General features: G+C 39.8%; 1 protein-coding gene across 1 annotated transcript; it reads right to left on the reverse strand.

The window, feature by feature from the left end:
• Nucleotides 1–870: 870 nt before the first annotated feature.
• cracr2aa (calcium release activated channel regulator 2Aa) lies at nt 871–17,296 on the reverse strand. The gene is made up of 18 exons (XM_073472861.1): nt 17,187–17,296; nt 13,129–13,529; nt 11,495–11,606; nt 11,222–11,399; nt 9,657–9,803; nt 9,335–9,425; nt 9,112–9,207; nt 7,889–8,076; nt 7,337–7,408; nt 6,753–6,798; nt 6,540–6,619; nt 6,080–6,434; nt 5,694–5,826; nt 4,387–4,468; nt 3,869–3,983; nt 3,420–3,521; nt 2,981–3,057; nt 871–2,249 (listed from the first exon to the last, which is right to left on the reverse strand). Exons 2-18 carry the CDS (start codon nt 13,339–13,341, stop codon nt 2,162–2,164), a joined length of 2,175 nt encoding a protein of 724 aa, XP_073328962.1. The 5' UTR covers nt 13,342–13,529; nt 17,187–17,296; the 3' UTR covers nt 871–2,161.
• Between the last annotated feature and the right edge of the window lie 584 nt (nt 17,297–17,880).

Below are 17,880 nucleotides of genomic sequence, written 5' to 3' on the forward strand. Positions count from 1 at the left end.
GGGGGCTAAAACAGAGCGTTTCAGACAGAGGGGGATACGGAGCTGCAGCACTGAACAGAATGAGGAAACTGATGTGTTTTTTGAGCACTAAAGCATGTAAACCTGTTCTAGTAGTGAAAAATACAATTAAGGACCTGAAAATTAGCACAATATGTCTCTTTTAATGTTCCTAGTACTATCCTCAAATATCCACTTAGAAACTAATAGAAAATACAACAAGTTTTTCCTATGAAGCCGTTTGGTGATATATGATCTGTCCCAGCTTGTGTTCTATGATAATGTCCAGTTCACAGACAGCCAAGAACCAGCCTCAATCCCCTCGTCTTATATATTGTACCGAGGCCCGAATGAATCTTTGCAGGGCTGTAACCAAAATGTACAGTGCAAGCACGTGGGAGCAATGGAGGAACCTAGATCATTTAAAAAGCCTGCAAATAATGCTACTAACAATCAACAAAGAGCGCAGTATCGAACTATGTGCTGCCTTCTCAGAGCACAGTATATCTGATCCTGTGTATTAATACAGGGCGCTGACTGGTACAAATAAGCAATACAATATGAGTCACTAATGCTAATGATCAATTACACATGGTAAGTTATTTATTTATTAACAAAACTCATGTCTGATGAAAACTTGGCTGCTCAGAGCACACAGACAGGGTTTGCCATCTAGTTTGTAAGTCATACAAATTCTAATAAATTGGCATGTTAGTTCCACATGTGTTACTATCTTATGGAGAAATATATTGAATATGTTGTTTCACATGTTGTCATGTCAGCTTCAAAACTGAATAAACAGCAATGTCCAAACTCCTCCACTGGGTGCTGCTGTGTTTCATTGTAACAGAGAGAAACAACTTCACCGAGCCATTTAACAACATTAACAACTCTTTATTTGTTTGTGTTTTTGCTATTTACATGGTTTAAATACATTAAAGTGATGTGCAAGACACTGGCAGTAGTGAAGCACTAATGAGTATAGTGCAAACAGTAAAATCTAAACTTTAACTTACTCAACATGTTTTGTGACACCATTTTCAAAGAATACTTGGCACAGAGGAAATATAATATAAATATATATTTTGCACTAAACTTTATTTGGGCTTATGGGAACAAATAATGTTCTGTATTTTTTTCCAACTTAAAATTGAAAACACAGCGTTATCTGAAAAGAAAACAACTAAATGCTCAGGTTGCCCAACATTTGGTCCTGTAACAACAAAAACAACAAATTACATATCAGTAATAATGCACACAACACAAACACCTGTAAAACAAAATACTATTAAATATGACAGCCCTGCAACAAATACTACATTTTACACTAATAATGTTCAGTTTTTCATGACTTTGAGTGGACACATTACTTCTGACTGTGCAGCTGTCCACCAGGTGAAGACCTGACGACACCTGTGCAATATGTGCAATATCTTGCCATGTCACGTGGCACCACAACTACACTTGGGCCCAACAGTGAAATCAAATCTCTCTCAACAACAAAAAAAAATGAACACCAGAAGATTCACTAAGCTAGTGTTTACTGCAAGGCTGTTTGATAATGCATTTGGTTTACAGTTGTTCATGTTATTGTGTCCATGCTATGTGTACAAAATATGAAGAATCAAGTGGCTAAAAAATTACATAAAACAATGAATGAATATATTACTATATATAATACATACAGTTAAAAAGGCCACATGTGACAGATAAAGGCCTTTGACAGCTAAATAAATATTTGAAAGCTACAGTCAGACTTTGGAGGAACATCCAACATTTAAAAAAATAAAAAATCTTAGTTTGACTCAAAGGGACTCTGATTGACTAAAATTTGTTCAGTTGTTTTTATATCGAACCCTCAAGAGGAAACATTTGAACTTTTCTTACATTATCATCATTCATAAAATTGTAATAGAGGTTATTTCCAATCTGAAAAACACACAGAGTAGACTATTTATAATAGTGCAAAAACATCAGTGAAAGTTGACAACATGAATACAGTTTTTATTCTGGTGTGCTACAAAGTGGAAGGAAGACTGTGTGAAACGGCTGTGCTGACATTAAGAATACTGTGTCCTCTGTGGCACATGTGGTCACACCATCACATCACATTGTGTGTGTTTGTAAAGGGTAGTGCTACTATGTATGTGTTACGGTTGAACTGTTAGCAGCAGGATCTCTTCTTATCTGAGGGGCTGCTGACCAGCTGGACCGTCTTCTCCTTCTCTCTGTCCTCCTGCTCTTTCAGAAGTCTGGGGGACAGAACGAGGCAGAGACAAATGAACCAGTTCTGACAGGACACACGACTGTGATACCATCTATATTTGCAACAGTGCATACTCCACACAGAAATGTCACCGATAGCACATTTCTGAGCACATTTGTTTGTTGGACCACAGACTAAAGAGAGTTTATCCAAAACCGGCAGTTAGTCCGAGATGTCGTTGTTTGGTAGATATCAAAGCTGGCAGTAAAGCAACACAGTGCATAAAATTAGCCCAGCTGGAACGTTTTACGATATGTCTTTAAATGTTAGAGTTATGACTGTTAGCATGACAATGGGGCAATTGTGTCAATAGATTAAATAAGCACTGGTGCAGCTTTCTAATGTAAAAGAATGAAGCACATTGCAGCACGTTTTAACACCTCGAATTGAACTGGAGGGAATAATTGACGTTCTCACACAAAGGAGACAGTACAAAGGACAAAGTATGTTTTACACAATTTGATTGTGCACTGTGCATTGTTTTTGCTCAAGCTGTTTGTTCTGTTCTCCAGAAACAGCTGATAAGAAAAAGTCCTCTGAGCCTCCAACAGAAAATACAAAACATTTGGCTCTGTATGATATGCCTCGTTTCAGTGCAGAAATAATCCCACTTTGAAAGCTGTTCAAGCAGACAGTCACTCCATAATTAGTCATTACGCAATTATTGTCTCTTTGTTTTCCTTGTTTGCTCGACAAAGGGCCATTATTGTTGCTCACCTGGCTAAATGAACCATGGACTCCACCACATTGTGTCCGGAGCAGGCACTGCACTCATAGAAAGTCATTTGGCAGTCCTGAAAAAGAGGCAAATGATGAGGACGGCTGGACATGTTTTGACTTTTTTGCACAGTGCTCATTAGAGGCTTATCAAGAAAAGTGAGGTCTGTACTAATAGTTGAAAAAGCACAAAGAAAAAAAAAAATCTCATGTAACAATATTAGCTCACATGGTCACCATAGAAACTAAAAGCACCAGGGATTAGAGGAACAAAAACTAAGAAAAGAAAAATGATCAAATAAAGCTCAGAATCACAACACACAGAACTCTATTACATAATCTAGTTTCTTTCATTTATTAAACACACATACATAAAAGTGACACTGACACCAATATGTCCACTAAGAACCTTGAGATTAGTTGACAATACACAACAGACCTTGGCTAGTCTTTCACCCACTCCTTTCTGAACTTGTCTCTCCATCTCCTTGTCTGTTTTGTTTCCCAAGAGCATGATGGGAATGTCCTCGCCTGCACTCTCCTGTGAAAGAACAAAGAATACAGACTCAGAGAAACTGATCTTAAGAAAGTCCTATGTTGTTAAAGGACTAGGCCACCAGCTTCACTGTTGCTGTTGGTTCCCTGGTGGGAGTCAGCCAGCAGTGTCAAGAAGCGTGTAAACAAATTCAGGAACTGACCTTTTATCTGTGCGACGTCTTCTACATATTAATACAGTGAAAAAATATTCACTGTTTGCTGACATAAAGTTGCTGCTGTCGGGAATCAAAGACAAGCAACAACTGCACAGAAACACAAAAGTACAACAAAAACATTTGTTTTGGAGTTCTCTGAAATGTGTGCAGCACAGCGTGACTGTAACTGTCTTACCTTTACACTTGTCAGCCACTGTCTGACAGCTGTGAAGCTCTGCTGGACTGTGATCTCATACATCACGATCACACCGTCGGCCTTGCGAAAGAATTGTTTGGTGATGCTTCGATACCTGCAGAAGGAGGAGGAAGTAGACAAAAAGAGGTAGTGTTGTGTGGTCACTGGCACTTCAAAAATCAGAGAAAACTCTTGACTTTACTAATGTTTGTACAACTTGTAAAAAATACATGAATTATCTTTTCAGATGTAAACTTGTTGAGGTGAATTTAGTTTTAAAACACTGATCAAAATACTTTTACTTTTACTGTAAGTCTGTTGCTAAACGAAGAGAGAAAAAGGGAAGCGTTTCAAGTTTTACACAAAACAAGGAAACAGTTTGATGTAATGGAACTTCTAAGAATTCAAAACACTCTCTTGGGGGAAAGTAGTGACAGACGTACTGTAGTGTTACGGTACAGTACAGACTTTTGTATATAATGTCTACAATGTGAAAATCTTGTGTGTTGACGCCTCACCTCTCCTGTCCTGCTGTATCCCACATCTGCAGTGCCACCTGGCTGTTGTCCACAGTTATCGTCTTTACACTGTAATCAATACCTGCACATACAGACAAGAACATGTTAGTCAGCACAATCGTTTTTAATATAGTTTACTGTGTACTGTTCCAACAACACAGAACATATCACTTGATAAATATGTACTGATATGCAGTATACAAATCTATACATTGGCCTGAATGTATGTCACTGTTACATTATTTGAAGTAATACATTTTAAATGTGGATATGTTATATTGAAAAATAACACATTAATGGAAGAAACTGAACAATTAAAACTGACTTCCACTGATATTCTGTGCTACCTCCAAACTTTTTAAGGGGCAAAATGTAGTTTTGCAGAAGAAATTCAAACTCGGAATTTTAATATTTACAATAATAATGACTACATAACTGAATAAACAAGCTGTCCTCAGAGGAAAACAAGGTAACCAGAACACTGTTTGAAGCTAGAAAGGTGGCAGGGTCCGCCACATATAAATAAGTAAAACAGTATGAAACTGTCCTGAAATTGTATGAAGGGTCAGTTTGTCATGAAATCTAGAGCTTGCTTATTTAGTTTGTTTAGGAATAAAGAAAAAAAATCAATCCAGAAGATCTTTCTCTTCTGATTACATAATGCACCTTAAAAATATTTACACAAAATAGAATTTCAAGGGCTTAACTGAAGCCCCTTGACAGTAGTCTTGAAGGACTTTTCTTTTATTGCTGAGCTGTCACGCACAGTGTGTCTCAGTGTGCTCAAAACAAAATATTTTACTATGATGACAACTGTAAGACCAAAACAAGACACTTTTATGTTTGAATCTATTTCTCGCATCGGCCTTGAGAGTTAGTGTTGCCTCTTTCTATTGGCTTCAAGACAGATGACAATATATTCAAATTCCAGCTGATTAGCTGCACCCATGACCAGGACAGTATATCATATACCACTGTATAAACACAATAGTTAACATTATTATTAAATAAATGTTAGGTGATTACATTATATATTTTATTGTGAGTCATACTGTATTGTATAGTAAGGAGACAACAGCATACGTTATAAACAATCTAATCACAATCTTTCACACTATTGATGAGCCACATCACAGGTTTATATATAGTCTTACAGCCTGTATTTTCACTGCTGACACTGCTGCAGTGTTACAACCATCTGCTTTATAAGCAAACACATACAGAGCCTGAGGTCAACCACACGGCTGGGTGTGTTGTTGCCTTTCCTCGCAGAAACTGACAAGTAAGTACAATTATCAGGTACGTACCCACAGTGGCAGAGGTGCCAGGGTGGAAGGAGTCATCACAAAATCGTCTAAGTAGGCAGGTCTTTCCTACACCGGAGTTCCCCACCAGGACGATCTTAAAGAGGCGGTCAGGCGGCGAGGGACCACCTTCATCCTGAAGGAACAGGAGTAATGGTAGCAGCGGGTGAAAGGAAGGTTAAGGGATCTATTAGTTAAGTGGCTGACTCCGCTTTGTGAGAGGGAGGCTACAACACAACAATGTCACTGAGATATTCAACACTTCTCCTGCCTAGAGATCAACATTCACATTCATTGCACTCTTGTTATCTTTGAATTTTGATTACAAAATTAAAGGCAAGTCTACCATGCTTTTTTAACAGTACATCACTGGATGTCTACATGCTTACATTTATGCTGGTCTCCTTGCCAACAGGCTGACCCCTGGGAGACGTGGGGGTCACCCGTTCCTCCACAGTTCCCTTCGATATTTGCTGCTGGGCTGCTGAGGACGCATGTGGGTAAATATCGCTCATCACCAAGTCTATATTCTCCTCGTTGTCTGAGGCTTCCTCTGCTTCTCTACACTCCCTCAGTGGGGTTTGGGCCTGACAGTCATCCTGAAGCAAGTGCGGGAGGTGGTCCTCCTCGATGGAGATGATTCTCTGGAGGTGCCCTCTTTTCTCAGCCGGACAGGAGGCCCGGCACGACCCGTTGGTGAGGTTCTGCCTCACAGAGCTTGTGGTTAGCTCCTCTTCATCTTCACTGCAGTTAGAAATTAACATTAGAACCTACACTACAGTGCTGATGGACACAAGAGAACACTTCCTGCACAAGCTTGTATTTAATGTGTCACTTAGTGATGTTTACCTTTTGAAGACATTTGTGTTTGTGTGCTTCACTTCGTTGATTAAAGGCCTCTGCCTCAAACCTGGTGTTTTCTTTGGTTTCTGCGGAAATAAAACATGAAGCTCTGATTCATATTCCAACATGAAATCCAAGGTTCAATCTGAATTTGGGGGTGGTTATTCTTGGCTCTGGTGATTACTATTCCTTTAATCTTTGAAATAAAAGAGGACCTACCTGATAACACATGTCCCTTTCATCCCGTAAATGTTTGTTAATTTCCCTGGATACACAAAGAAATGAAGATATTAAAGACAGAGTGACAAAAAGTCTTTCCTTGGCTCATCATGATATGTCAATCAAACAGTCAGACAGAAGAAGGCTGTTACAGTTCGCAGGTAGAATTACAGCCAATTGACTGATAAGCCCAGCATTTCTGAAAAGAAGCTTACATGCTCAATGATTCTTCCATCTAAAAATCTTTTGAGCTCAAAAACTAATCAGTCCTGCTTTGCACTGTGATCACTCCACTAGAAAGAGGTGAATTACTAACTGAGACATGAAATTCTGGTTTGTAACTTGTGACAGAAGTACACTGAGCCAATGAGTAGCAGTGGAAAAATAAAAAATTACTTTTGTCAAAATAGACAAATTAACACACAGTTCTGACTTTTTCAATTCTTTACTTCTTGACTAGACACAGCTACAAGAGTGAAATTTTTCAGTGATTTCAAATCACAAGATTGATATCTATATTTGTGTACTGTGGTAATTTTTTTTATCAAGCGGGGGTCAGTTCAGCTGCACCTCCAGATCCATACCTCAGAAGGTCCAGTTGTTTGAGTAGGCTCGCTCGCTCTCGATTCAGTCCCTCAGTCACTCTGTATATTTCCCTGCGTTGAACAACAATGCTTCCTTTATTACAAATACTCTATGATCAAACAGACATAGTATGTGCTGTGGTTACACTTTATTAAAAACTATGACCCAGAGCAAAGGAAGGCAAAATTAGTTAGACTAGAAAGAGAGATGCATTGCCTTTCTTGTCTACTCTCTTTAAAATACAGTATCACAATATTAAAAACATGAAATGTATAGTATAAAAGATAAACATCAGTTTAGTGAGCAAGATAAACTAAAATAACTCTGGGTTACAGTGAATTAACCACCATTATTACCTAAATGATTATCACAGTTTAACAGCTTAAGGACAGAAACATCCAAATTTAAGTCCGTTGGCAAAATGACAAAAATGTCAGCTATTACAGATTGACAGCATGTGTCTTTTTCTTTGCAGCAAAAACATGTGACTGCATCTTGACCAACGAACAGGAAATAAGACACTGAGAGGCCGACTAAGAGCTACAACTCACATCTCCTTCTCCTCATGAAGCCGTGTGGACTGATCCTGCAGCGCGCTCAGCTGCTCCTGTGCCAAGTTCAGCTCTTGGCTGGTGTTCTCCAGCTCCCGCATCAACTCGTCATTCGTCTGCTTCAGCTTCACGTTCTCCACCTTGGTCTCGTGTTGTTCACTGTGAAGCTCCTTGCACTGATGCTCCAACTGGAAACAAAATTAAAAAGAAATTAAAAGACAAACTAGAAATCACGTTGCGAGGGGATCACACGAGCCACGACGAGCACCAACATGTTCATGTTCCGACCCATGAGCACTGAGTAGTCAATAATATCAATTATTACATTAGTATTGGTAGACATGGGTCACACCACACACTCCTCTGAACTCGGCCTTCATTTTGATCTCTCTTTTGATCAGATGATGTGTGTCATGGTGCTCTACACAAGGACTGGGCCCAATTATGTGTATGAAAATAAAAATGTCTGACTCTGGCGACACCTACTGTTGCTCTCAGCTCTAAAAATGCACAGCTGTTAAATGTAGTGCCCTGTTTAACCCATTGTCATAGTGTGAACGTGAGGGGGGCAGCATGATGTGAAGAAACAATACCTGGAACAGCTGACTGCCTCTAAATATATTCAATTCCACCGACTTATGCAGTGCAATAGTGAGCATAGCCATACTAAATGCTGCAGACGCTGTGTCAGCCTGCATGAACTGTAAAGACAATGTTTTCCACAATTAGGAAACCTGCTTAACAGCTGATATATTAATTAGAGGTGCTAAGGAGCTGTAAAGAGAGGAAAAATCCTTGTTGGCACGATCAGACTTAATTTCAGTTCACTAATTAGCCTTAAAAGCCTGAGTGCAAGTCTGCGAATAGATGTGTGACGACCTATTAACATCCATCAACAAAAGCTGCTGCTGGTGCTGCTGCAGAGGAAGCTCACTGGGGAAACATTGATTAGATTGTATTTGATAAAACTGACAAATTAACAGCTCTATAGAACTGAGTATTTGAGGTTAATCTGCTCTCACGATAGATGGACTGTGGTAATGAGTATGTTTGGGTATCAGTGCTGTTGTTTTTTATAGCATTCTGTCATCTTGTTTCATGTGTCTCACGTGTTGTTGCCCTGACAGCTAAATTTCTCTGCGGGATAAGTGGGAAATCTTTCCTACAGAATGTGAATGCTGCAATGCACTCTGGGGGAAATCCTTTTGCTACCTCTCACTCACCCGTCTCTGTTTCTGAAAGAGCTTTTCCAACTCCTTCTCCTTACTGGACAGCTGCAGCTCCATGTCTTGTCTGCGAGACAGAAAGTGCTCATAGTCCTTCAGTGTCGGGAGAAAACAGGGAGGCACAAGAAAGAAGGTGATGAGGAAGAAGAAGATGTCTGATATTTTATAGAATTAGCAACAAAGAGAAAAAATGATTGACATCACCACAAGAGGTTTGTACCTGCAGCACAATTCTGTCTTTTTCATTTTTTATTTGCAGCTCCATTTCCTCATAAAGACGCTGGATCTCATCATCGTGTGTTGCTGCTTTCCTGTACGGAGAAAATTCAGATGTGTTAGTGGCCTGTGCTCAGTATGTACCTCACAGCATGGATGAAAAATAACTACCTAGATCAACACACTTAAATAGCATAGTATAGTTGTTGATAATAAAGCACAATGATGACTAGATGGAAACAGCCTCTTTAAATGATAGGCACACACTAATTATAGGCCACTCAATAGCTCAGCCAAATGCTCCTTAGCAGAAACCTCAAAAGGACCTTTTGAGAGCGCTCTCCATATCCCTCTTCTCCTGGTTGGCCTCTAAGATCTGCGCTGTCACCCTGGCCAGGAAGTCCTCGAAATTGGACAAAAGTTGTGGTTCATCCCGGCGCAGCTGGGCCCACAAACTGCGCACCTCAGCACGACTGATGGCACAGAATGAAGACGTAAGTGTAACCGAGAGCAATTTTCTTTGAAATCTGCAGTCTTTCACACTCATTATTCTTTAAATAGCAGACAAGTAGAAATAATGTGGCGAGGACATGGGTGAAATTCTAGCACAGCAACAACCAAACACAACCACATACTTACAGGCAGCAGCTCAGGTACCAGCTTATAGTGGCTTTTACAAGGATATAATGTTCTTTACCTTGAGAAATCTCTTTATTATTACAGTAAAAAATGCTTTTCTATTTTACTAGGCCTGCAACCAAAGCACAGACAAGACAGCTAAATCAAAAACAGAATCCATGATGATAATATATTATCATATAAAATATAACCCTTTAATATCATGTGCATCATTACGTTGATTATCAGGTGCAATATTCATATTTTTTTTTACTACCTTTTACTATCACTGCCAGTATTACTTACAATGCCATTGCCAACACTGCTTTCTTCCATTTTAGTTCATTTTTTAGTTCACTCTTCTATTGTTATTGTATTAGGCTGTTTTTGCATTTACTCCTTCAACACTTTATATTTTGTATGTTTTTCTAATATTCAATACTTGAACTGGGCCCAGTGTGGGACCCTAACCCTGGTTGTTACTGGTTGCACTGTAAATATTTTGGTGCAAACTCAGGCACAGGAATTTCCTTCGGGATTAATAAAGTTCTATCTCATCTTATCTTATAAGTATTGAGATATGCATTACAATCGGTTAAGAGACAATCAAAACCTTATGATGATGGAAAAATAATTATGATATTATTTTTCCACAGGAAACAATGTCAAGTGCCCAAGCTATGATAAGGGAGGGAAAGTCAAATAAATCCCTGGAAGACTTTTCAGCCATGACAAATACTGGCCAACATCAATATGAGTTAGTGCTGCACAAACTGGTCTGATCTAAAACGTCAAGATGAGCAGGTAGGTGGAAGCCAACAGGATGTGAAATTTTGGCATCCACCTCCACTGCTGTTTAATTTTATTGAGCTGGAGTTGTTTGTTAAAGGTGAGTCTGGGCACGCATTTCATTAGAGCCTAACAAAGCAATGTGTAAACAGACCTCAACTACTGTTACTAATGACAGTCAACATTGTATGAAATACCAATGCAGAAGAAGTTAACACTGTTAGCACTGATTGGTCAGAGCGGGAGCACTGAAACAGCTTTGCTTGAGAGTGGAAACTTCCAACTCTTGTTTAGTTTGCACAGCTGATAACAGTCCCAGGCTAAGTCACTAAAAATATAGTGTTGACTTAAAAGGTGGGTTTGGACAAAATGTGCAAAGATATGAAGTAGCCCAATCAACACATGCTGTAATCACACACACACACACACACACACACACACACACACACACACACACACACACACACACACATAAAGCACTCACTCCTCAAAGACACTGTTGGCTCCGAGGCTCTCCATAAGCATGCTAAAGTGTTTCTCCTCTTCATCCTCGTCTCCTCTTGCCAGGCTCTCCTCCCATTGGCTCTGGTACAGGACCTCTGCTGGGATTTTCTCCTCCATGCCTTCCTTTACAGAAATCTTCTGGCCGAATAAAAACTCACCTAGGAAAATCAAAAGCTTAAGGGCACAATCGGGACATCACATCACACCTGCTAGTGATAGTATCGTTTCAAGTAGAAACAGACTACAAACGTACTGAAGCCGGAGGAGAACTCGTCGAGGGTGAGGAATCCATTACCATCAGAATCAAGGGTATCAAACACGTTCTCCAACTCCTCCGCACTGAGAGGGAGCCCGTCGTTCAGCCTCTATTTAACAAGACAGAAAATACAGCTGCTATTGCCGAGAACAAAACCTCAAGGACATTAACTAAACTGCGGCTACAATTGCTGCTCTAAACTTAAGGACAGTCATTTGCTCAGTTGCTATCGTGTGCTATGGTGGAGTGGGCGAGTCTTTCACTGATATTTTTCTACTAAATGAGACTAAATTAGCCTTAATAACACAGGATGCAAGAGTGCAAATAACCACTTTTGTTTTTCCAATTCTAACCTAGAATGCTTAATGGACATGCATCATCTTCAGCAACACAGTGCTTCTCACTCATACAGTGAACAACATTAACATGTGGGACCTTCCCAGGGCAGCTGCATACTTCAATGATTGACCGCTGGGCAGCTCCACCGGAAAAGATGTTGGCTCAAGTGAGATTGTTAAGAGCCCTTCAACAGCCCTTCTCTTAAGTAGACAGAGATACAATGTGAGAGGGGAGCAGTGGGGCATGACAGAGTGAGAATTGGCCAAAAAAACAAGACAGTAACTGCTGGACAATTTACAAGAAAAGCCAACACAGCCACACCTCCGTAAGCAGCTTGGTTTTTATGCGTGTTTACACTGCCTCCAATGTTGACCGACACCACCCATACAATCCAGGGGAGGGACAGTGAACGGGTGGCATCTGTGTAACACTGTCAGCTGTTCTTGTAAAGTGTGTTATCAGGGCTGAACATATCCCTCATGTCGGCAAACAGTAGAACTGTAAAGCTAAGCGCGTTGGTGGTCATGGTGTGAAACGTTTTCTTACGCTGTGAAAATCCACTGAAAATATTGTGACTCGAGTGTGGGAATAAATGTAAGCAGCACTGCTCAGTAAGCTTGTCAGATCATCTCTGAAGGATGTATGGAAAGTGTATAGCAAATATTCCTACCAGTATCAAGGTCTGCTTTCAGGACAGATTGTACTCTTCAGTACCGCTCATGGACCGCTGTCTTGCTCCTCATTTAATTTCCAGCCCATTATCGCAAACACCAGATCAAAGCTTCGCCTCTATATGTATTTATTCTCCCCGGAGCGAGAGCCTACAAGTGCTTCATCAAAGGATTAAACGCAGCAGAGATGACGATGAGGGGCAAGCGAATTTGCACAATAATGTGAGTGGAGGAGTTGCATGACAAAGCTTCCGCCTGGCTCTCTGTGTCTCAGTCTCTTTTATGTCGCTTTGAATAAGGCGCACGTCCTCTCTGCTCAGCCTCATTAATGAGTGCACAGACTTCCCCTGTATTAAAGAGTTGTTGCCTCTAAAAATGATGAAAATGTGAATGTGATGCCCTGTTGACACTAATGTAACGGTCCAAACAACACTGTCGACTACGTGTCCCCGAAGGTGTTTAAAGTTAGTCACAATTTGTTTCTTTTATTTTCTGTGGCAGTGTGCCTCTAAATATAATCTATGCTGACATAAATCATTGCATTTCTTTTATTTCAATGACTTTGATGCAATAAAAGTCAGTGGTTACACTACTTTCAAAGCCCAGTCACAGCATCCTCACCTGCATGTCACGCCGGGTGATAAAGCCCTTGTTCTCGATGTCGCACATCTGGAAGAACTCGTGGGTTTTCTCCAGGATAGTGTTTTGTCCCACATCCCCGTTCTCACATGCACCCGCCTCTTCGCTGCTTCCTTGCTTTTTCCATGCAGTTCGGGCCACCCCCGTGCTGGTCGCGGTACTGGTGGGTGCACAAGGAGCAGTAAAAGCTGCCATGGTGTTTTGTGAGTCTGTTGATATGAGAGTGCTTTCCCGCGTCCTTCACATGAGCCAGGTACGGATGGAGGTGTGGAGGGAAGAGATCCTGGAGAAGTCGAGCTTCAGGCTGCTCTGCATCAGAGGCTCTCACCAATGTCACCGATTGTCATCTCTTAGCAACCACCTCTTTAATAAGTCGATGAAACCTAGGAGGGAGACGGAAGGAGAGTCTTCACTTTAAATGAGTACAGCCCCTTGCCCAATAAAGACTGGAGAAAAATATGATTATAAATGTATGAAGTGCATTTGAAAAACATAGTGTAAAAAATGTAAAGTAAGTCTATAAAAGGATTGTTCAGACTTTTAGATTCACCGTTGTCTAAAGCACATTAATTACTTGATGATAACACCTATGGATTGAGAGAAAAGACCTCAGTCAATTTGATTTGTAAATAACACCTTAATTTAGTTTTAATTAGTCACAATGTTAATTATACAAACATAGAGAAGTTTTAAAAAAAAGCCAGTGACTGGTCAGTGTTGTGTATGTTCTTTATCTCTCTTTCTGCTGTTCTCTCACACACATTATCAGTCTGATTTAAATTGTTAAAATTAAAATCATTGTTTAAACTGTTAAAACCTGTCCTCCTGTGCGTTGTACTCCTAAAACAACTGCTGCTCCTCTGCTTTACTTCAGCTATGATGGCCTTTTCTGAGACTAATATCTTCTGACAAGTAAACTCAGAACTGAACAGAAAGTTGTGGTATGACAAGAAGGCAATATCGACTGATATAACTCCTTTAGTTTCATGCCGACTGCAGTTCTGTGTGCACTGGTTTGGAAGACTGCCTTCCAGAGGCTGTTGTGAGTTGGATCAGTCGATTCCTGAATACATAAAGACATCAGGCAGGGTGTAAGTGTGTGTGTGTGTGTTGACCCACGCTGATGTAGATATGTGGGACTGGTAGAAGACAAACAGACAGGAAATAGACATGCATGTAGGCAGGTAGAAGGGCAGCAGAGATGCAGGGTCAGAGTCATAATACACACGTAGACACACATACCCACACTCACTCTAACTTTTGTTCATAAAGCTCACTGAAGCACTTTTTTATTGAAAAAAATAGTTCACTATGTATTTCTCATTTACATAAAGCTATGTTAAAAAATTATGTGTTTATTAATATGTTGTTTTCAGAGACGTGCGTTAAAATAAGTGTAAACATCTAATTTGTCTCAACATTTCTATACAGTGCCATGCTTTTTGTGTGATATTTGCTATTTTTGAAAAAGTCATGCTTGTAAAACATTGTGCAACATACTGCAAGCATGAAAAACCTCACGGGGAACAGCACCAACCCACAGTGAGCAACGCACTAAGCTGAAGCACGAGAAAGGAAATAAGAAAGGGAACTAAGGTGAACTGCTGTTTGGAAAGAGTGATGTAGTGTTTTTGTCCTCAGACACAAGATAATACATGATGTTCCGTGATCTTTGCAGACTATCCTTCTGGCAAGAAGCGGGGAAGGTTTATGGCTCCTTTGTTAAAACTTGGTAAGTGTGTTAAGACAGGTGGCCAGTGACCTAAAGTAAGAGGACATCAGACAAGAAAAACACACAGATGAAAAAGACATTTTGTCCAAAGACCACATCTGAGTCACGATTTAACACTAAATTGTCTTGGTCCAACTTGCACTAAATTGCAATCACCTAGACATTTAGGAAATACAATGACATAAGTACTATGTGCCTCTTGTAATTTTCCTAAGATCCGACTTTTAAATGCTGCAGCTCACTGATTTGCATACAGTTACCTTATCTGTTCTAGGGTTTGACATGTGACAGCTGTTAGAGCTACAGCTCTTACTACGTGCACAGCAGAACAAAATCAAGCAAGAAACTAATACGGTGTTTAAAGCAACACAAGTTAACTAAGGAGCAGTCTAGACTGGAATGTGTGTAAACATATATGTTAATATACTGTATCTGTATATGTCGTCATGCATTTGCATTTGCATGAGTATGTATATGTATGGTCAGGTTTATGCATATATACAGGTGTATGGGTATATATGGATGGATATGAGTATATGTAGCACCAGTGATGGAATCAAGCTACTGTTCTGCACAATTTTTTGAAGTACTTGTACTTCACTTGAGTATTAGTGCTACTTTTTACTTCCACTGCACTCTTTTTTTACTTGGATTGCATCACTGATTACACTCTTTAACAGGTAATTAGTAACTGTATCGTCATACGTTTCCAAAGTAACCTTCCCAACCCTGTTCGTGTGCTATGTGTAATTTACTTTTATACACACTTTTGATACTTAAATACACTTATTCCAAGAAAATCACTTTTGATAGTTGAGTACTTTAATATCAGAATCTGTTAGACTTTTATTTAAATACTATTCTTACGGATGACTTTCACTTTTACCAACTTATTATTATAACAGGATATCTTTACTTTTACTCAAGTATGACTTTTGGGTATTTTTTACAACACTGCATAGTATATATAGTGTGTTGTGCATGTATAGCCATGAGGCATTAGTACATGAGAAGCTTTAAGCAGACACTGACGTCAGGACTACAGAGAGACTAACTTAGCTTGTGGTTTGTGTCGGGACCACAACAGATTTCTGCAAATTTTTTGTTTATTTTGCACCAACCTCAAACAATGTCACAAAGCTACTAACCAGTGACAAATGCATGATAGTCAAAAAGCCACAATCAACAATGTCAACTGTCTGACATAGAGTAGCCTCGCACAGATCTATAAGAGGCACGATGAGTTAACTGTAACTTCTGCAGTTAGATATAGTTGGTTTAAAGTGTCACTGACTAAATGACAAAACTGTAGAGTGAAATTAGCTGAGATAATTCCCTGGGCCATATGTATGATTGTATGAGTGTAGATGTGCCCAGATGGAATGAGAATTTGCAGCGCTAAAGAAAGAAAGAAGGAAAGAAAGAAAGAAAGAGTTGTATTATTCTGCTTGTATCTGTTATGCTTTCCTCATAGAATAGAACAGAATAAAAGACGGAGCTTCTGTGGCACCTGTCTCTTTAACCTACCTATGGTGAAAAGCTCCTGTTTTGTGTTCAAGCTGTGACACAGTTTTTCCTTACATTGTTTTGCACTTTTTAGACGACCCCTAACTTAAAGAAATATCCAGCAGACAGAACAACAAATCTGGCGACAGATGGTTTTCAAAGGGTATTAAGGATTACCCAAATACTTGCAGAAGCACATGCCTCTGACGGGCTCATGGTATTTCAAGTAAAACAAGTCAAGTCACCAAGTTAACATTCACTCCACTTCCTGGATGGAGATCATGACCATCTCCACAAATAACCTCAAAACAATCAGTCATCATCCATCAGTCAGTTACCTCCAATTTACCTTGCAAACACCAGTTACACCTGTCAAGTGCTTTACTGTTATCAAGAATGTCATAAAAAAATAAACCAGCAAACGATTGCAATATGTAAACAAAGTGCCAAGAGAAGAGTGTAGGCGTGTGGTGAGCACAACAGGGTCCAGCTTCACACGTGAAACAATATAAAAGCATTCACTTCCTTCTCTTTAGACACTTCCATGGTGAAACTTCCTGAGACAGATAAAGCCTCCTTGACACTGTAGTAATGTGTAAATCTAACTTTGACATGAACCAGGTTCACGTTAGCTTCCCACAACATCCAGGTGATAGAGTTGTAACGTCTAGAAGTTGAAGTTGGGCTAACAGCAACAAAGAGCAGACAGTCAGCTTCATTAAGCTAACTAACTTTAAAGTGCTTACTGCTGTAACGTTAGGTTAGCTAGCGGACTGTTGGGGAACAAAAGTTAGCTACATACCGGTGAATGAGAAGCGAAATTCAGGTCGGAGGAATTCATTGACTCGGTCTGAGTCAGCTTTGTCCGCCTGTAGTGAAGCTCAGTGTGTACAAGTCAACTGGTGCGACCGCAACTTTGCACTGACGGAGCAAAACTTAGAGGGCGGGGCTTAACAAAGTCATCGTGGGTATCCATAGCAACGCCAACAAGGAAGTCCGCCTGCAGTGAGAAACGCCCCCCTCCTCTTCCTCCTTTCTCTTTCTTTCTTTCTTTCTTTCTTTCTTTCTTTCTTTCTTTCTTTCTTTCTTTCTTTCTTTCTTTCTTTCTTCAGTAAAAAAAAACCTGAAATGAGAGCTAAATTAAAAACCTGTTTTTTTTGCACAGACATATAATATCGTAGGCTACAGATACAGACAGCCTAAATAATGTTAATATCAGAACTCAAAATCAATTTGTGGAGTTTTTTGTTTTTTTTAATTCAGCGTGTTTCATTATTTTCTCAATTGAAAGCACAGGTGATATTAACATTGTGGAACATCTTCCCTGATGTCTGACTTTGACAGCAGCCTAACTTATGAGGAAATAACCAAGCTAATTTCACAATAGTCTACACAGTACAAGAATAGACAGAGCTCTTGTTGTTCTCGGTGGTCAGTGAGAGACACTTGACTGAAACTAAAGGATCCATATTGTACCTGTGTACAATACTGTAAGT

Source organism: Pagrus major, chromosome 8, assembly GCF_040436345.1.
Source record: "Pagrus major chromosome 8, Pma_NU_1.0".
NCBI classification, from domain to species: Eukaryota; Metazoa; Chordata; class Actinopteri; order Spariformes; family Sparidae; genus Pagrus; species Pagrus major.